Source organism: Humulus lupulus, chromosome X (assembly GCF_963169125.1).
Source record: "Humulus lupulus chromosome X, drHumLupu1.1, whole genome shotgun sequence".
NCBI lineage: Eukaryota > Viridiplantae > Streptophyta > Magnoliopsida > Rosales > Cannabaceae > Humulus > Humulus lupulus.
The window spans coordinates 199,233,588-199,255,244 of NC_084802.1; the positions used below are offsets into that span (position 1 = coordinate 199,233,588).

The following is a 21,657-nucleotide window of genomic DNA, read 5'->3' on the forward strand; positions in this document are numbered from 1 at the left end:
ATTTTTCCGCATTTTATTATGTAATCTCTTTTTAAATTATCATTATGTCATGTTTTGTTTTAAACAATGGGATCCCATATCCTAACTTAAATTTTATGTAAGTTTGACCTTTGTTTTTTTCAAAGGTTTAATAAAGTTATGATCTTATCACTTGTAGTGTTATTAAGAATTAGTGTTTATGTATAGTTTTCGTTAATGGTCCAAAAGTCTAGAGTAGTTGGGTTGTTACAACCAACCCCGTACTTTCCCTTTTTATGTCTCAATACCTGCAACAACATTATTCTTATTTCAGAAATTCCAAGTAAAATATTTCAGAGAGAGCATAGTTACCAATGTCTCTTTTATTCCACAGCTAAACATAACTGCATGATGTAAGATATATATAAGATCCAATGGCCTAGAATCTAGATGACACTCATATTATATGTGTGCAAGGCAAACATGTGATTAGGCTTACTAAAAAAGAAGCAATAAAGAGCATAAATGGTTGTGCCAATTCATTAGTCTGAAATAGTTTGAGAGATTAAATAAAGAGCATGACCATGTGTTTAGACTAAGTCCAACAAGCCATAAGAAATTCATAAAAGAGAAACACAAATAGAACACCACAATAAACTAATGTGGATGCCAAAAATCCACCAAAAAGAAAAAATCTTTAAGTCCATCGTTGGAATACAAGTCAAAAGGTCACTTAGTCATGTTATTGGACTCGGGCCCATAAGTCTTGCGAAACCGGGAGATTGTCCCGAGGGAAGCATCACCTTATGAGCCATGATGTATGGCCTTGTTAGGCTAAGGGGCCAAGCCATGTGTGGATGCTCAATATTCCATGCCCGTAAAAGGTCCAAGACGTGTGCAAAGGTCCCTTAAAGGCCTAAATGCATGTTTTATCCACGAGACGCTCAGGCCACCGCCTTCTCCCAATGGCCACAAATGCCTAGGACCACGCCCCGCGAGATGACCTTGCGTGCCTAGGTGCGTGACGCACAGGGGAGGCCTCGTGTGCCCAGGTGCATGTCTCGTAGGAAGGCCTCGCATTCTTAGGGCCGAGCCTCGTGAGATGGCCTCGCGTGCCCAGGCTCATGCCCCGCGCCGAGGCCTCGCATGTGTGTGTCCCATGGCCCCGCGCGCACCAGCGTCAGGGGCATCCCACGGCCTCGCGCCCCAGCAGGCCCTCGGCCTCGCGCAGCCATGCCCGAAGCACTAGGTGGCCTCGCGCCCCAGCAGGCCCTCGGCCTCGCGCAGCCACGCCCGAAGCACCAGGTGGCCTCGCGCCCCAGCATGCCCTCGGCCTCGCGCAGCCACGCCCGAAGCACCAGGTGGCCTCGCGCCCTAGCAGGCCCCAGGCCTCGCGTAGCCATTCCCGAAGCACAAGGTGGCCTCGCGCCCCAGCAGGCCCTCGGCCTCGTGCAGCCACGCCTGAAGCACCAGGAGGCCTCGCGCCCCAGCAGGCCCTCGGCCTCGCGCAACCACGCCTGAAGCACCAGGTGGCCTCGCGCCCCAGTAGGCCCTCGGCCTTGCGCAGCCACGCCGGAAGCACCAGGTGGCCTCGCGAATGAGGCCACGTGTCAAAGGAGCCTCGCCACCAAGGGGCTCGCGAGGAAGTCATCTCACATCGCACCCATCTGTCAAGGCCCCATGCCTATCACTTATGCGCGCAGGTGACCTCGGGGTGCTTCAGGCATCTCGTGTCAAGGACCCAAGAGCCTCACCTCACGCCACCACCTTTACACGCGCCAAGTGTTCCGTTCCCTATACCTTGGGACCCCAATGCTTAGGGGCCCGGGTATGAGTTGAATGGAACGTACTCGTACGATCTCATACTGGGTACAGCCCTTAAGACCATGTATGTCGAAATACGGACACCCGTACCAGTGGGGGAGGGGGAATGCTGGGATAGGAGTTATGGCCCGTACGTCTACGGCTAGGAGTCAGAGTCGACACCACTACCACCTGCACCACTACGTCTGCCACCACTCCTCTGACATGGGTACAGACAAGTAGTGGAGACATCTTCCTGACGCCTGCCCCTGTACTGGATGCATGACCACAACCTCTGGAACCACAATCCTGACAAAGTACTTATGTACCACTTGGCCTCCTGGACCACCATGTACCCAGGGCCATTAGAGCCTACTATAAAATGAAATCTAACTCCACCTGAAAGGGGGTTGGAAAATTTACTGTAGCAAGTGCTGGAGAGTGAATGAAAGATTGATTTCTCCATTGTTGTTCTGTGATCGTTCTTGAGTTATTACTTAAATTTCTACAGCTTTTTCATTGACTATCTTTACTTGATAATTTTTTCCAACTCAACTTAGTTGACGAGTTCTCACCGTCAACAACTAAGCTACAAAAATCAGCAGCAGAGTGTGCTTTATGATCAAAGCCACTGCCAAAAAAAAAACAGAGAGAGAAAACACAACAGACTAAACTTGGAAGTTTTATTAACCAACAATTCTGGGCCAAACAAAAAGCTATTATGCAGCATGTCTGTTTTAGTAGCCAGGATAGCTTTTCCCAAAGAATAACTGCTGTCTTTGTAGACAGAATTCTACAGTAATGGACAAATACACAATTGATCAAGGTATTGGGCTTCAAGGGTAGGCAAAAGTTAATTATTTTATCTCCAAAATGATTTGTAACCACCAATAGTTTATCATAGAGGTTGATTAAAAAATGGAATCATAGAAATACGTTGATTAAAAAATGAAAGACAATCATAGAGGGAATCGAAACATGCTGGCCATTGTCTCCTTCTCTGTGGATTAGAATTTTCCCAATCTTGATTCCCTTACAACATGCTCTCAGAGCATTCTCCATACTCTCACTGCTGTAATGACAAGAATAAGTGTGCAATGAGAATATATCGAATTAGTACAATGTGAAAAATTACAGCTTTAAATCTTATTTTTTGGCCCAAGAATAGAAATCCTCTAGAGTTTTCTTCCAAATATAAAATTTATATGAAAAACTGACAAAAAAACACATGCCACAATTGCTTTGCGAAATTACCTCCTGATTATAGACACACCACATAATCTCTTACAGAAATCTACACCAATATACACGGACTCTGCGAAAGGCAGGAGATGTAAATTAGCTATCAGCAATTACAGTTTCAAGAAATTGGACTCTCTTAGCGAAATCAAAATTAGAAAAAGAAAACAAAATAATGATGGTATCATCTATACAGCATAAACTAACTTTAGTCTTTGAACAGCAAACATGCATATGAAGCATGGGTCCTAAACTGTCATATTAGGACAGTTAATATTAGATTTTCCTTTTTAGAGATTTGCAGTACTAACAACATAATGCTTTGCTTTTCTAATATGAGTAGTGGCACTTAATTGTTGAGGCTAAATAGTTAATGCCCTCACATTCAGACAAGAAGCTAATGTTACTCATATGCAAAAAAATTTCCTGTTTAAAAAAAGAAAAAAGGAAAAGTTACAATATGTTGAAGGAACCCATTAAAAATGAAAACAGAAAACTGAAAGGGACAAAGAACTAAAAAATTCCATTTGACTGTCAGCTTACCAGTTGGAGTGACCACCTGTTTTTCTGTAAATGGCAGATGTCCCAGACCATGCTCAACGACCTGGTAATAATTTCAAGATCATTACTCATTGACTAATCCCATTCTCAAAATGCAAAACCATAAATAAACTTTATATTCAAAGAAACAAATACTCACCAAACGAATCAACCGATCAGCATAAAATACAAAATCATGCTTCGTTGTTTGTGAATCACGTATGAGGGTATGCATGCCCCATATCTGCATGAGTCAACCAGTAATTAGTGCCATAGAAAGTTACTGAAATTACATTAATAACAGGGAATGAAGCTTGCCAGATACCTGAAAAAGTTGAATGTATAACGTATAAATTAGGATATATTTTACACAAGTCATGATGACCAAGCTTTGTACGGATATGTTGTACAATCAAATCAATAGCCACGTGATTATCTCCTCCGCGAGAAATAATGATGTCAACATATTTTTTTGTAGGAAGAATAAAGTCATCAAATACAGGCTTCACAAACTTTGAGTACTGTATTAAAACAAAAACATTTTAAGAAACTGAAATGGTAAAAAATGTAGCCTACTTTCATCAGATTATTCTCTCATTTTCATGTGACCAAGTACCAGAGACTAATAGTGAACCCTCAACCTTATCGAGTGGAGATTTTGCGAAAGGGAATGACATAAATGATTAAACAACAAGAGTTAATCAAATAATAAGAGAAAACCATCCGTCACAAAGATCACTTTTAAAAACAACACTTTGACACTTCTAGCTACTAACAAGTAACAAAACATAATTACCACCAGAGTTGCAGTTTCATCTCCTGAGGTATATTCATTGATACTTTAAACTTAATTGAGGCCCACAAATTCAAAGATATAATTTCTTGGCAATAAGAATGATTACAAAATTACATGAATAGTTGCTAACCTGATCAAGAACTGTACCAATATCCCTGTTTTTTTCTACTGTGTCACGCCTTATCCTCCTTGCTAAACGAACATCAGCATCTGCACTGAAAAATTTTCAATGTGAAGTGCCTCAACTTAGTAACACTATAAAGTGACATATCACGGCATCCCATAGTTAATGGAGAAACTATAAAAGAAATCATTATATTAATTGAATTTCAAATGTAATGGTATAATACTGAATAAATTAGAAGAAAAAAAATAGTCAGATAAGCATCTCAAGACCACATATTTGTAGTAGTAACTAATGAAAAGCATCAGAAATACAGAATAAGAACATCAAGTAGCCTAAATGATAAAAAAGAAAATAAATGACCTGTATCGACAAATATCTTCATATTCATCAACTCTCGAACACGGGGATCATGAAAAATGAGAATGCCTTCCAAAATTATCACATCTGAAGGGTTTACCTGCACAGCATATGCCGCCATATTGTTGAAGTAAGGGTCCTCTAATTCAGAATTCTAATAGAGATAAGAAACATACTGATAATTGCAAGCATGCACATACTGTAAGTACTGAATAACTTTAATTCTCCTATAACTTCTCTTCGGTAAGACAAGTATAAGAAAACAAGAGGCAATTCATTAGACCAGCATGTTAAGAAAACAAAAGTTACCCTTCTAGGCGGGAAGACATTGTTTTTGTAACTCTTGAAGTCATAGTTTGGAATATCTACTACTTGCCCATTCCTCAACTTATCCATAGAAGCTAAAAGTTTCTCATTATCAAATGCATCTGACAATAAAAGCAATTTTACATCAAAAGACATGAAAGAGACAGCATGCACCATATAGGACCAGAACGTTTTCTTTTTTAGGTAACAAACAGAGCACTTGATTTAAGACCAAAAGGAGACAGAAACAGAGGTCTACCAACCCAACAAAACAGCACAAAACAATGGAGCGCATTAATTCAACCCGTACATTATTTTACCTGAGAAGACACACTTTTGAGTACAAAAAGTGCATGAGAGCGAATCATACCCAATGCTCGAGACTGTCATAACTGAGGTTCAATTCAAGAAAAAAACAAAGATGGGGCACAATGATGTGACCTACTCATCAAGATACCACATAGATGGGTCACTGATGTGATCTATACCAAGCTTAACACTCTCAATGTCCTATTTTAATCGTACCAGGTAAGCCTATACCATTTGAAATATAGAACCATTGTGTCTAAAAGAGTGATTGCTTAATCTAACAATGATAAGATACGATTCAGTATACACAACTGTCAACAACACTTAAAACATTTGTCCAAATACCAAATAGCCCAAAAAGAATATAGTGAGATATAAATTGTCCATTCATATAGTAATTATTGACTAAGATGGCCATAAACGACAAGATACCTCTGAATGGACTGCCAAACAATAAGGAATATTAGTCCTCCGAGTAAATCTTCATATTCTAAGATGATCCAACTTTGTACTTGATAAGAAAGGAGAGATTATCTTGTGTCAATAAATTTATTGTAGTTAATAAGCTTTGGATGTCACCTTATATTGTCAAAGCATATAACAAGAAATCGACCATTTATAGATTTGCCAAGAATGGCTGCTTCTTCATGAATAGCATGGCTGCGATCAACTTCTCCAGTTTGTTTATACCTTTCTAGAAGAACAACAATTTCGAAAGATCTAACGACAACAGCAAGCATTTGAGCTGCACCCAAGTATTCTGACAGTATCCTAAATGTAGACAAACCTACAAGTTAGAACCGAATAAAGAAAAAATAAAATAAAAGGACGACAAGATAGTGTTTTGGTTGGAAAAATGCAAACACAAGAGATGTTTGACCTGCTCAGCTGGCTGCAATGAGGTCGAACTCTTCCAAGTAGAGCAACCACTCCTATTGTGTCTTTCATTAAATGATTTTCTGGCTCTTGGAATGGAATTCCCCTAGAAATAATGCAAAGAACTGCAGCAGCAGAGTTACCCATCTTTTCTATATTCTCCATCACTTCCTCTTTCGAGGACAACTGATTTTCGAGACCAAATGGATATAGTTCTGTAGAATCTAGAAATTTTACAACAAATATAAGATCCCGTTAAGTACTTCAATCAACAAAGTTCTAATATAGCAAATATGTCCTAAAACTAGAAAAACAAGGCCCAGGACACACAATAGAAAAAAGGGTGTCGTCTCATCACTACAATAATTTTTAAAAGCCGAGTGAGTGCGCCCAGGTATACTATCTAGCATGGAAGGACATGTCAGTGTCACAAAATTAAATGGTCGATTTGGTCAAGTAGATTCTTTAGATATGTCAAAACATTTTTACAATGATTCTAGCAAATAAAAAAGAATAGCTATAGATGTGCTAGCCAGTCAAAACCTTGCAATTTTTTCATAGTTTGCTCAATTTTTTCCTTCTCTTCATTTAGCTTGACACATTTTTCTTCCAATATTCGGACTACAGAGCCAATTTTTAACAGGTCCTCTTCAAAGACCTGCAGTGAAATAAAGAAACTCAAGAAATCCTAAATCCAGCATGAAATGTGTACAAGAAGGGAAGATCTATCTTCCTAAAGCCTGTGAAGCTCTATAGATGAATAAAAATAATTATTACAATGGTTAGTCTGTGCCAAGATAAAAATTGCATATTCTTTGAAAAGTAATGTAAAAGTGACAGTTAGTAGTTGTATGCTTGTACCTTTTTATTATTTTCAATGACCGTGGAGAAGTTTTTTCCATCATGCTCCACTTTTGGATTTGGTATAGTAGGTTTGACATGAACCTGCATATGGAGTATAGCAATGGTCCAATAAGTAATGGTTTGTAAACTACTTCAACCAACAAAACAAAAACATCACATATAGCTTTTACATAGTTGTTCCCACCTCAACATTCAGACTAAGGTTTGAATGGCGAGAATGGATAGCTAAGAAGCTATAGTTTCCTGCAATTTGAGATAAAGGAATAGCAGGAACAATGCAGCGCCCATGCTTGAAAGTATACCGGACAGACTCTCCCAAATTAAGCCAATCAGCCTTTATTGTTAGCATATGTGACAGACCATTTTTCTCTTCATCGTGGATAGTATCATCCACAATACCCTCACAGTTGACAATTTCAAAAATGATATTTTCTAGTTTGGAACTAGCAGTAAGAATTTCGGGTACCTAGTCACAATATTTTTAGATAAGAAAAGGTGGGAAAAAGAAAATTAGCAACATATGAAGCAGAGAATCACTGACCTTCGATGCGATTCTCAGTTCTCTTTTCTCAATCTGAAATTCTTGTTTAAAAAAGACTTTATTGCCTGATGATACAGAGAGCGATGATGCACAGGGTCGGGCACAGATATGGAATTTACGGGGCGAATAAAGTATAAAAGATTGCAAGTCAATAATACATATTTATTTTGACTACATAATTAATTGATCACATAAGGAATACTCAAGCTTTTGCTTAACAGATTCAAAATCTGAGATTTTACTTCCATATCAAGACAATAAAATAAATATACACACCAAGAGTTGTATAAGTAGTATTGTAATTTTTTACACACAAAGACACAAAAAGTTTGTGGTAATGAAATTATTGAACTGAAGCATATAACATTCAATTCAACACATGTTTGTATTACAAAATTAGCACAAGGCCTTATATTATTCTAAGTGATACTGGTACAAAAACAAGAATGAAACTATATTACCAATTTCTTTAGCGTGTCTCATAACTAGATTTCTACAAGTTCAACACATCAGAGATAAAGCTCTCTAGTAAATACACTTACCATTCTCTCCATAACCAGCTGTTACTTTCAAGACCGAGCCACCCACCCCCTCCGCGAGACCGAGCCACCCACGACCCTGAGCCCGTCGTTTTCACAAGACCCACGAGCCCCTGTCATTTGCGCCGTTTGCCGATGATAAAGAAGGTCGGGCTCCATAAATACAAGTGAGAGAGAAAGAGGGAATGAGAGAGGTCTGGTGGGAGAAAGAGATCCAAGAGAGAGGAGATGTGCCTCTTCTCAGGATTTGTCTTCCGTGAAGGGGAGTGAGAGACCGAGAGAGATAGGTCTACGGGAAATGGGTCAAAGGGAAATTGGCGCTTTTTTATTTTATTTTCCGCCTGAAACTTTGATAATATACCATAACTCTTTTTAAATAGTATTATAATGATGTGTTGTGGTAATGGGTGTTTGGTGTAGTGCCTAGAAATCTTCATCTAGGTGTTTTCATAGATGTTATCAATCCTCATAGTACATTGAGTAGTAATTATAGTTGTTGGCCAATCAATCTTGTCATTTATAATCTTACTCCTTGGTTATGCATGAAGCGTAAATTTTTTATGTTGTCATCATTAATCTTTGGGCCTAAGCAACCTGGAAAATACATTGATGTGTATTTGGCACCATTGGTGGATGATTTAAAATTTTAATGGGATGGAATTGAATGATATGATGCAACAAAAGATGAAACTTTCACTTTGCCAGAAATTTTACTATGGACGATCAATGATTTCCCAATATATGGTAGTTTGTCCGGCCATTGTGTCAAGGGATATAAAGCATGTCTTATTTGTTCAGAGAATACACAAAGTGTTAGATTATCTCACAGTAAGAAAGTCGTGTACATGGGTCATAGACGATTTCTACATCCAAATCATCAATTCTGTAGGTATGAAGATGAATTTGATGGTGAACTTGTGGTGATGGGCTCAAATGACGTCCTTACTCAAGCTTTGGGTACTCCCGACCACCGGGGTCATGTTCATGGTAAAGGATTGGCTTTGTTTCAATGAGACATATTAAAAAATCCTCCAAGAAGTACTTTCGCACAATTACAGGAGTAACAACTCAATTTCAACAACAAGACAACAAGAATTGCAACAATAGATTAAGAGTATGGATAACTTTTGGAAGGGGCGGTTCAGTGCTTTAGAAGCCCAATTGAGTATGATAATGAACGAACAAATTCAATCTTAACCAGGGTATATAGCTTAGTCTCAACCAGGTAATGCAGTTGAGCCTTAACCAGAGAATGTAGTTGAGCCTCAACCAGGGAATGTAGTTGAGTCTCAATCTAAGCATGCTAATGAGATTCATACTCTATATTCAGAGGTTATTTTTTTCATTTTTTTAAATGTTATCATTCACATGCAACTTATTTCTATGTAATGTCCTAAATATTCTATCCTTTTGAAAATACATAATTTGACATAATTCATAACAAAATGCCAATTTTTCCAATACTACCTTAATCATAAAACATGAAGAAAATACTGGATTCAGGTTCAAGTAAAACATTTAATGCAATGTAATACATGTCTTTAAAATCCCAATTACATTTCTAAGATGATATTGGACTTATTTAAAATTCTTTGAAAGATGAAATAAACATGTGGCATTCTTGATCGATTTCTAGTTCATATGACTCCCACAGTATACATACTTCATCTGGATGGGCTTCAACTCATCGTGCGCGTAAGTATGCATTTCAACTAATACCTACAATTGGTCAATTAAAAAAAACAACAAAATATCAAGAGTACCAAAATAAAATCATGCCCATCTTGCAATAATTAATCCACAACCTTAGCATGTTTTTTCTATGAAAATGACCAATCAAGAAAATAAATAATAACAAAAATTCCATTACCTCTTGATGGTGTTTAAGAATACAAATCAAATAAATCCCTTGGAACCTAGGGATTTCGAAATACACCACCAAAGAAAAGAGAAACAAACTTCTTAGAATTGAGAAAGAGATATCTAATCTTAGAAGATCAAGAACCAAAAACCAAAATCAAAATAAGAACACATACCTAGAGATCTTGGAACCCCTTTCTCTTATCATTCTCTCTCTCTCTCTTTTGTTTTTTTTTTTTGTGCTCTCCTCTCCCCTTTTCTCTCAAAGCTTTGGCAGCCACCAAATGGTTTTCCAAGGCTCCCATTTTCTTTTATTTATAATACCCTAGTGACCTAATCCTAAGGAAAAACCAAAGTGTGAAAACTATAATCATATCCCACAAAATAAGCTAAATCCCACTATTTCCTCTCTTTACACCTCATCTAAACCTATCCCAATGTAAACACAATCTAATAGATAATCATTGTCATCTTATCCCAAAAGATGACATCCCATTTCCTTTTTTTTTTCTTAAATTAAATGAAATACAAATAAAACAAATCCACACAGACATGCATAATTTCGGCACACACACACACTCTAAATAAATAAAAATGCAACCTATTCTAATCACAAAAAAAATTTCACTCTTAAAAAAATGTAACACTAATAATTAAATAAACATTACACAATTATTCCAAATAATCAATTAAATCTTAATTCACACAAAACAAACATTTCAATTATTCTCTAAAAATCAAGCAATTAAACTAAAATACAACAATTAAATAAATACAATAAAATAAAATTGATCACTACTCTTGGGCTTCTTTCCTTTTTGCTTTCCTCCACACTTGCTACCACTTGGGACATCACTGGGCGTAGTAGACTAGGCTGGAGCAACTATACCGAATGCAGGCTAGAATGCACTGTACCTGGTGGGAGCTACTCCATATCTCGTCGGTGCAACGCTAAAACAAGTGGTTGACATGGCACTAATGCCAGGGGGTGGAGAAAATTGTTGGGGCCCTATAAGGCTCGCTAGTGGAGGAACGTAAGGAAAATATGAGTTTCTAATACCATAGAGTTAGAGACCATCAGAGCTTGGAAGGGGACCGGTCCTCTTAATGCCCCGATCTGGGCGTCTTCCCAGTTGATATACTCCTGAGCCCGATGAATGAAATCGTTAAGCCTATGGCATCCCTCCGCTGGAGGTCATCCCATAGGGGAGAACCAGCTTGGATACCGACTTGTAGGGCCATAAGTTGTTGGCCATCGTCAACCCGTTTGGTTCTCGCTACTTCCTCCTTGAAACGTTTGATGTATGCCTTAAGAGTTTCGAGTGGCCCTTGCTTCATATTGGTCAATGCATTGATCTCAAAGCTTACCTTCCGAGCAGCTATGAGCTGCCTTTAGAAAGATGAGGAAAGATGGTTCCAGGAATGGATGGACATGGGCTTATGCTTCTTGAACTACTCATTGGTTGGTCCCATCAAAGTTAATGGGAAGACGTGTCACTTGGCATCCTCGAAGACGCGATGGAAAGACATCAAGCAGTTGAACATTGAGAAATGGTTGGTGGATCTGTGCTGCCATCATAAGATGCAATGGTAGGCATCTTAAATCCCCGTGGTAATGGGGCTTCCATGATGTGGGGGACGCATGGCTCCCTGTTTTCATCCTCTGAGTCCGAGTCATGGCCTTGTCTTCAACCATCCTAAGCATAATCCTTTTCACGCTTTTCAGCATGGATCGTAAAGGATTCAGGCTTTGGTTGTCACTTTGCACTAGACTCTCCTTCCTATGGGCATTAAGACATTCTCGGAGGTTTGGTTGATGCCTTTCTTTGAAATAGCCTATGTGAACAACCCTATCCCTGCGAGCATTAAGGTTGTCTCGCAAATCGGGTTGAGTCCGGTGGCGATTTCCATCCTCGAGATATCTCACTTTAGTTTCTCCCTCTGAACCATCGTAGTTGTTACTTACCGAGACGCTTATCCCACATCCTCGATTGGTGGAAATGTTTCTATGAGCCCCCCAAGCAGGATTTCTCAGAGGGTATTATGGTGCAGGTGGAATTGAACCTCTTTGCTGGGCGAGATCAATGGTGGTGTGCCTAGGCAACCCTCATCGAGCTCCTCAGACACTGGTAGCAGGGTGAGGCCTTGGCACAAAGCGCCCTAGATTCTTGTTGTGCCTTTTTCGGGACATGTATGGGCTCGAACGCATGACACCCCTCTTCTTCCCTTGGGTCACTTCCTCGTCAACTTTACCCTCGCCACGATCTTGTGGCCCAAGTGGAGCTCCAGCTCCAGCAGGCTGCATTGGTGGCACGCATGCTAGCGGATCTTCTACCCTATCCTTGGGGTGATCGTGAGGAACACCTTCGAGATTCACAGGTGGAACCTTAACTGGGTGCCCGGGAGGCATGCCAGCTGGCTGCCTCGCTGGTACTTCGCCATGGGGGTCCACTTGCATCCCTTGGGCTGCCAAAGTGGCTCTCATGGAGTTAACCATCTCCTGTAAACCAATTATGTCCCGCTCTTCGGTATCAATCTTCTACTGTTGAGAGGCAATCTGTCTTTTAAAAGCCACCACCTTTGGTGTCTCCTTCGTGTACATGGACTGGGTGTAGTCAGCACCATACTCGCCGCCGTACTCAGTGTTGTACTCGGCATATTCATGGTAATCTTCTTGGGTTACCACCGGGTTTGTAGGCAGAGATGGTCCTCGATTAGTAGACAGAGGACCTAGATGGTTTATCGTATACTATTTTGTGATCTAACCTACCTCAATTAGTAGACAAAGGACTAGATGGTTTTATTACATACTATGGTAATGAGTTAATGGCCATTAATATTGTAGTCCTATGTTTATATGATATACATTTTTACATCATATATTTTTAGTCTTATGTTTTATAGTATGTTTTTAGTAGATTTTTCTTGTTGGGCATTAGACCCATTCCTTTTATTTTAGATGGTGCAAGAATATATGCTTGAGAGGCGGGATAGATTCATGACTGCTTTGGGATGTGTATTGGGAGAGGACTGATTGAATGGATTGCTGGAAGATCAAGGATGAAGTTGATATTTCAAGTCTTTTAATTTATGTATTTATATTTTCTTTTTCTGCATTTAGTCTTTGAACAATTAATTAAAGGTTTATGTTTTCTTTATGATTTTATGTATTAAACAATGGGATCCCGTATTTTGGATTTTTAATAAAGTTCTAATATTTTATGTACATATTCCAAAATAGTAGTTATGTCTTAGTAGTTTTTAATGGTCCGAGGTCTTAGAATTAGTCGGGACATTACAGTGACAACTGGCCTCGTTCTCCGGGGGCGGAGAACCATCACGCTATAACTCTTCAATTAAGAGACTAAGTAATACTTAGCAGGATCTAAGGAAGCCTTCTCTAGGGTTGGGACATGCATATCTCCCGAGAATGGTCAGCTAACTAACTTCCCGAGAATCATGAACACTCAACAAGTAACACGTGTCGTCCTGACAAAAACACGGGCAACAGAAAGAAAACTAAGGAAATAATTTTTGATACAACCTTCTCATTAATAAAAATCATTTGTTGGTATTAAGAGACTCCCACATTCTATAAACTCTAATTCTTATCATTCAGAGAGAGAGAGAGAGAGGTGGAGGAAAAATGAGATTAATAGAAAATGTTTAGAATATATATAAAATCACGAAGAGATATTTATATATATTATTAATTTAAATAATAATATCTTGTAAATATCTTATTTAAATTTAACTACATTATATTAAAATATTTTTTTAAACATGTAACGTTTAAACTAATGTGTAGTTACATGAAACTATATTTATATATTATTGCTCTGTGATACTTAAGTAGTTAATATATATTATAATTTAAAAAATGTACCATGCACATTTACTTTTTTTTTTAATTACTTTTATATTTTTAGAAATTTTTTATGATTAAGTAGTTAAGAAGTAGAATTATAATTAATTACAATTATTATAATTTATATATTGAATAAAAAAATTAGAATAAAGCAGAAAATAGATAAAGTAAAGAGATTGTAGAATGTCACACCATCTCCCTGGTGCTATATAGATTAGACATATATATATTTTTTTATTCATAAATTTTTAAAAGAAGAATAAAAATATGTGAAAAAAATAATAAAATAGAAAGAATGCTTTGAAGCATTTTTAGAGTGCCACATCTCCTTGATGTCATCATTTATATAAATATCTCTTCTATATAAAAAGTGTGTAGATAATAGAAATTATTGGTTTTAATTTTTTGTTTTGTTAACTTTAACGAAATATTCTAAATATTTAACGAAATATACCTTTAAAACTAACTTAAAAATAGATATTTATCAATTATATTAATATAAATTTAAATACTATAAAATATCATTATTATAATAATATTTAATATAAAACAACACATATATAATAATTATATTAATATAAATTCAAATTCAAATTCAAAGGTTATAAAATATCATTATTATAATAATATATAATACAAGATTAGATATTTAATAATTAATATAAATTTAAATTTTATGAAATATTATGATATATAATCCTAATTTTTTATTAATTATATTAATATGTGTTTACCCTAAAACGGCTACTAATGACGTGGCAAGGATTTCTCCTACGTAGTTGACACGTGGCAGAGAGTACTGCTCGACTATCGACCAGAAGCACACCGCTTCGTCAGGGCTCAACTTTTATATACAACCAGGTTGGTCGTATAACTTGATTTGTTTCATTCTTACACTGCAATCTTATAATTAATACATTAAATATTTCCTCATTATGACCTTGATACGCGGTTATTAAGGAAAGATATGGCCTGTTGGCCCATGTAACCCTCCTTGAGCCTATAAATATGCATGAAATAGCTCAAGAAAGGGACTTTTGATTCTGAAATCTTTTTGCTAAGATAGAGAAAAAGAGAGAGCTATAGTGCAATTATCCATCGTTTTATTGTATTTCTTCGAAGGTTTCTGAAACTCAAGAACTCTAGTTCTTTGATCACGGCTTTGAGATTCAATCTTAATAATAGCACTAAGTGGACGTAGGTCATTACCATCTTTTGGGGCCGAACCACTATAAATCCTTGGTGTTTTCCTCTCTTCCATTGGATTATCTTTCTTAATAGCTGTTTTATCTTTTTTCGTATATTTGACTCCGTGTCGTTGGCCAAATCATGGGTCAACATTCTGGTGCTTTCATTGAGAGTTTGACAAAAACTGTGAAAAAATCTAATGGCAAAAACATCCAAGAAGACTGGACAGGCTGCTGGCGCTACACCATTCCAACCTCCTCCCCCAAATGTAGCCGAGAATGAACCACATTTGGAGTTTGATGAGGAAGAACTAGATTCCGAAACACTGAGGGCAACGCTAGGAGTGTTGCAAGATGAGTTGGCTAATCTGAGGGCCAATCAAGAGAATGCTGCGGAGACAATGGCGCTGCAACAAAGAGAAATAGAACGCCAGTGCTAAGAGCTGAGTGAGCAGTAGGCGGAAATGGATCATCGGCAAAGGGATGCCATGGCCGCCCTTGAAGCAGCCATTTAACTGGCTAGGAGTCAAACTGTACCAGCCTCCCAGCCAGATCAGCCACCAAATGCACCACCTCAAAGAGGACCCAATCCAAGCCCTCCGCTCGAGCTAGCAAGCTCTCAAAGGCCAGAACAGCCGCCTATGGCTCAAGATGATGTCCCACCTAAGGATCCTGAGCAGCAGCCTCCAACCTAGGCTGGTCGAGGCAATCCCCAGCGCCCGAGGCAGAATAGGGCAGGGCAGCCGCCCCGTAGCCCTAGACGCCCAAGGGACGAAGAGCCAAATCCATCGAGCAGGGGGCAGTGTCCTTCTACCAACAGGAGGAACATCGACTCAGGCTCTGCGGTCAAGGGCCCCCCACGGCATAACAATGCACGGGGACCCAACGACCAGCGCAGGCCTCCCCCTGACACTCGGGAAATGCCAGCCCGAGGAGGAAATAGCGTGAACAACCGGTCACACCGTAGTCAGCCACAATTCAGAGATGGCCATGACTATAATGAAGCTGATTCCGGCAGAGGAAATGCTGGCTGGAGAAATGAAGAAAGAGGTGGAGGCAGAAGCCTCCACCTAGAGAAAATATGCCAGCTAGCCACAATGCTGGGGGCAACCCAGGTAGCCGAACATCTTTAGTCGGCTAGGAGCTAGCGAGCAGAGACATAGAGACGATGATCTAAGGGACGTACTTAACAACCGCGTGAGAGGCACGACGAGTACGCTCCCCCGGCACCGGTGGCCCAGCAGTCCCAGAAGCTTTTCAGGCTCAGATTGATGCCCTTAACCAAGCGGTACAGCAACTGGTTGGGGGACGAATGTCCCATATTGAGTACGATAGGAGGAGGGGCACCCCCTTTGTACAGAGGATTGTTGCGGCCGAAACCCCTAGTAAGTTCAAGATGCCTACATTGTCGAACTTCAGTAGGTACGGAGACCCAGTATCTCACGTTAATAAGTTTGAGATACAAATGGACATACAAAAAGTGTCGGAAGACGCCCACTGCCAGATCTTCCCTGCGACATTGTCTGACACCGCTCAGGAGTGGTTCTTCAAGTTCCCTTCTGCTAGTATAGTATCTTGGGAAATGTTCGTGAAGGAATTTTATGGAAAGTTCTACGCGGGTCGCGTACACCCCACAGAGGCCAACCAACTGGTCGAGATACGTTAGAAAGAGGGAGAGCCTTTGAAAGAATATGTCCACCGCTTCATGCGAGCAGCAGCTGGAGCCGAGACAGTGGGCGATGAGGGTAAGATGATGGCTCTAACTGCTAGAGTTAGGTTCCATTCACCCCTGTGGAGTAGCCTCAGAAAGAATGGTGTAAGAAGTACCCAAGAGTTTTTAGATTGGGCTGATCGGTATATCAAGCTCGAAGACGCGATTGCCAACGAAGGGAAATCGCCAACTAAAGACAAGGGGCCCAAGGAAGAACCCGCCAAAGCCTCCAATGGGTCGAAAAAGCCCAATGGCAATGGGAATAGCAGTGGTAGGAACGGTGGAAAATGGGCGAACAATGAACCCTCAGCTTCTAAGAGCAAATGCCCCAAAGGCAATTGACACGAGCCGAGATTCACCAAATACACGACCCTTGTCGAAATCCGAGCTGAAGTCTACCAGGTGACCAGCTCAAGCGTGCCTTACAAATGTCCCGCAACTATAAGGAAAGATATCTCCAAGAGAGATACGACAAAGTTTTGTCATTTTCACAACGACTACGGGCACGACACCAATGAATGTAACCAGTAGAAAGATGAGATTGAGTTCCTGATCTGGCAGGGACATTTAAGAAGATATGTGCGAGCCGCAGGAGGGTCTCAGCGAGAGGCTCAAGGTGGCAACGAGTAGGCACCTGCACGCCAACGCTCGCCACCTCTACAGCCAGCTCTTGTGGCAGGCACTTTACTCACCATCTGCGGAGGCCCACATCTTACAGGAGACAGTGGTAAGGCAAGGGAACGTTACACTCGAATCCTACGTCACGACCAGGACATCGAGATGATAAGTGTGGAAGATCGAGCACCAAAAAAGGCTCGAATAGAGGAGGAATTGATAACCTTCTCTGATGACGATGCCCAGAACGTGCGATTCCCACACTCCAATCCGCTGGTCGTAGACGTACAAATTGCCAACATGATGGTGAAAAGAGTGTTGGTCGACACAGGGAGTTCGGTCAACATCCTGTACAAGTCTTCGCTGGAAAGAATGAAGCTGTCCGTCAAAGACCTGGAGCCATGAAACCAAACCATCTATGGTTTTCCGGTGAAGGGCTCGCCCCAACAGGGTCGATTAGGCTTCCATTTACAGCAGGTACTGCACCTACTAATAGGACATTACTCACTACTTTCATAGTAGTTGATTGTCCTTCAAGGAACAATGCTGTGATTGGGAGACTAATTCTGGTCGACCTACGGGCCGTCACTTCGATATGGCACCTCGCCATGGAATTCCCGATAGACGCAGGGGTAGGATGCGTATTGGGAAATCAACGGGAAGCAAGGGAGTGCTACAACGCCTCGATCACCAAGGAGAAGAAGGGTGTATCGAGAGATGTTCATGGAAAAGAGTTGCAAGTGGCAACTGATGCTTAAGCCTACTTGGGTGATAATGTCACAAAATAAGGCATTTCCCAAAGTGAGGATAGGGATTTGGATCCTCTCTTTGGGGATTTTGAGGAAGAAATTGGACCCATCGAGGACCTTGAAGATGTCTAACTCGATGAAGAAAATCCGACCAGGGTTGTGAAAGTCGGTAAAAACTTAGAGACAACAACAAAACAAGCACTGGTGGAGATTTTAAGGAGAAACCAGGAAGTCTTTGCCTGGTCGCACAAAGACATGGTCGGGATAGACCCTGCAGTCATCAGCCATGTCCTGAACATCGACAAGAGCTTTCCACCAGTGCAACAAAAAAGAAGGCTGCTTGACAAAGATAGATCTAAAGCCTTAAAAGAAGAAGTCAAAAAGCTGAAGGAGAATGGGTTCATCAGGGTGGCATTTTATCCATCGTGGGTCTCAAATCCCGTGCTAGTTCCCAAGCCGAATGGAAAATGGCACACGTGCGTGGATTTCACAGACCTTAATAAAGCCTGCCCCAAAGATTTTTTCCCACTCCCAAGAATTGACCAGCTGGTCAATGCCACTGCAGGGCATGAGATTCTCTCATTCATGGATGCATACTCTAAGTATAATCATATTAGTATGCATCCCCTTGATGAGGATCACACTAGCTTTCGGACTGATATAGGGCTTTACTGTTACAAAGTAATGCCTTTCGGTTTGAAAAATGCTGGTGCGACTTACCAGCGACTATTCAACCACATGTTTAAAGAGTTGATCGGCATAAACATGGAGTTCTACGCCGACGACATGCTAGTCAAGTTGAAAAAATCAGAAGGGCATATAAAGGATTTTCAGGAGTGCTTCAACGTCTTGAACAAATTTCAGATGAAGTTGAATCCCCTTAAATGCTCATTCGGAGTAGGATCAAGGAATTCCTTGGGATTTATAGTTAACTCGAAAGGAATTAAAGCCAATCTCGAGAAAATTAAAGCCTTGATCGACATGAAATCGCCAGCAAAGATTAAGGATGTTCAAAGTTTAACCGGAAGAATTGCCGCTCTCAGTAGATTCATTTCAAAGTCAACAGATAAGTGCGTTCCATTTTTTAATCTACTTAGAGGCAACAAAAAGTTTGAGTGGACGGAGGAGTGCGAACAGGCTTTTCAAGCATTAAAAACTCATATGGCGCAACCACCCATCCTATCAAAGTCGGTCAATAAAGAAACTTTGTTCATCTACCTGGTGATCACGGAATATGCTGCTAGTGCCGTTTTAGTAAGGGAGGAAGAAGGTGTGCAGAAGGTTGTTTACTATGTAAGAAAAAGGCTAATTGAAGCAGAACAGCGGTACCCGCCCATCAAGAAGCTAGCCTATTTCCTAATTCTGGCCTCCAGGAAGCTGCGACCTTACTTTCAAGCTCACCCAATCATAGTTTTGATCGACTAGCCTCTACGACAAGTCCTGCAAAAACCAGAGGCTGCAGGTAGATTGTTAAAATGGGCAGTTGAACTTGGGCAGTTTGATATATCTTACTTGCCGCGAGCAGCGATAAAAGGGCAAGCCTTGGCTGACTTCATTGCAGAATTCACTGAACTTACAGATAGCGAGCAAGTTGAAGAGCCTAATGAGCCTGAGTGCCAAAGCCAAGCTCCCTCATGGAAATTATTTACAAATGGTTCTTCTAACGAGTGCCACGCTGGAGCAGGAGTGATATTGATAACACTGGAAGGGCATCGATTTCACTGCGCGATTAGGTTTGATTTCACTGCTTGTAACAACGAGGCCGAGTATGAAGCATTACTTGCTAGGTTGCGTTTAGCCAGGGACATGAATATAAAGGTGCTCGACATCTATAGTGATTCTCAGCTGGTGGTAAATCAAGTCATGGGAGAATACCAGGCGCGAGGTTTAAAGATGGTTGCGTATTTAAACAAAACAAAAGATTTATTGGCTCAGTTCGACAAATACACCCTCCAGCAAGTACCTCGCGACCAGAATTCCAATGTTGATGCTTTGGCCAAATTAGCAAGTGCAAAGGATGCAGATACTCTAAATATAGTGTCGGTTGAGCGACTGTCTATGCCAAGCATCCAATCAAAGGAAACCACTATGGTGATCCAGATGGCGGATACATGGATGGCACCATATATAGAGTATCTGACGCAAGGCGTGTTACCAACGAACAGAAACAAAGCCAGGACCCTTCAGTGACAAGCTGCTAGGTATATCCTGGTCGATGGAATCTTGTACCAAAGGGGATACTCAATGCCACTCCTCAGATGTATTTCAAAGAATTAATGAAAGAGGTACACGAAGGCTTTTGTGGAGACCACACTGGGGGGCAATGCTTGTCAAAAGAGATATTGAGGCAAGGATACTTCTGGCCCACGATGAATGAAGAATCGATGGAGCTTGTGCGGAGGTGCGACAAGTGCCAAAGGTTCTCCAAAATCCCATGAGCAGCCCCCAATAAGCTTAAACAGATGCAAAGTCCATGGCCGTTTGCAGTTTGGGGGCATAGATCTAATCAAATCTTTGCCCACAAGAAAGAGCGGTGTCAAGTATGTTGTGGTTGCCGTCGACTACTTCACTAAATGGGCCGAAGCCGAGCCACTCGCAACCATAACAACCAAGAAGGTGCTGGATTTCGTGATCAGAAACATCATTTATCGCTATGGATTTCCAAGGAAAATCGTCTCGGATAACGACACCCAGTTCGATAGTGATTTATTCATGAATTTTTGCGGACGACATGGCATTATCAACAGCTTTTCTTCAATCGCTCATCCCCAAACAAGTGGACAAGTCAAAGCGGTCAACAAAACACTAAAGGATACACTGAAGAAAAGACTAGAAGAAGCTAAGGGGGCGTGGCCAGAACAATTGCCTGAAGTCCTTTGGTCGTACAAAGCTTCCCATCGAACAGCAACAGGTCGTACTCCATTCTCTTTAGCTTATGGATATGAGGCTATGTTGCCTGTTGAGTTAGATCTGCCTTCGCATCGCAGAATAACGTACGATCAAGGCTTGAACAGCCAACTACTGATGGAATCCCTAGACTTGGTCGATGAAAAGCGTGAGTAGGCCCAACTCCGAGTAGCTGCATACCAGCAAAAAGTTGCTCGATATTTCAATTCTAAAGTGCGAGAAAGGAAATTCAATGTCGAAGATCTAGTACTTCGAAGAGTTTTCCTGAACACCCACGACCAAGCTGCTGGAGTACTCGAACCTAATTGGGAATGGCCATACCAGATTGAAGAAGTCTTTCACCCAAGCACCTACAAACTTGCTCGCTTAAACGGAGATCTCGTTCCTCGCTATTGGAATGGAGAACACCTGCGCAAGTACTATCAATGAACAATCCTTCTTAAAGGATTGGCTTGTATTAATTTTACATTTTACAAGTTATGAAAAAGGGTTGGTCATTTTATGT

General features: G+C 40.4%; 1 protein-coding gene across 1 annotated transcript; it reads right to left on the minus strand.

Moving 5' to 3' along the window:
• Positions 1-252: 252 nt before the first annotated feature.
• On the minus strand, positions 253-8,295 carry LOC133806606 (uncharacterized). Its single transcript, XM_062244695.1, has 19 exons — positions 7,360-8,295; positions 7,173-7,256; positions 6,855-6,969; positions 6,316-6,535; positions 6,015-6,206; positions 5,868-5,878; positions 5,667-5,758; positions 5,447-5,509; positions 5,130-5,345; positions 4,824-4,920; positions 4,467-4,546; positions 3,855-4,061; positions 3,701-3,784; positions 3,544-3,604; positions 3,016-3,076; positions 2,698-2,833; positions 2,457-2,554; positions 2,337-2,392; positions 253-266 (listed from the first exon to the last, which is right to left on the minus strand). The coding sequence occupies exons 1-19, from the start codon at positions 7,522-7,524 to the stop codon at positions 253-255; spliced, it is 2,052 nt and encodes a 683-aa protein (XP_062100679.1). The 5' UTR covers positions 7,525-8,295.
• Positions 8,296-21,657: the final 13,362 nt, after the last annotated feature.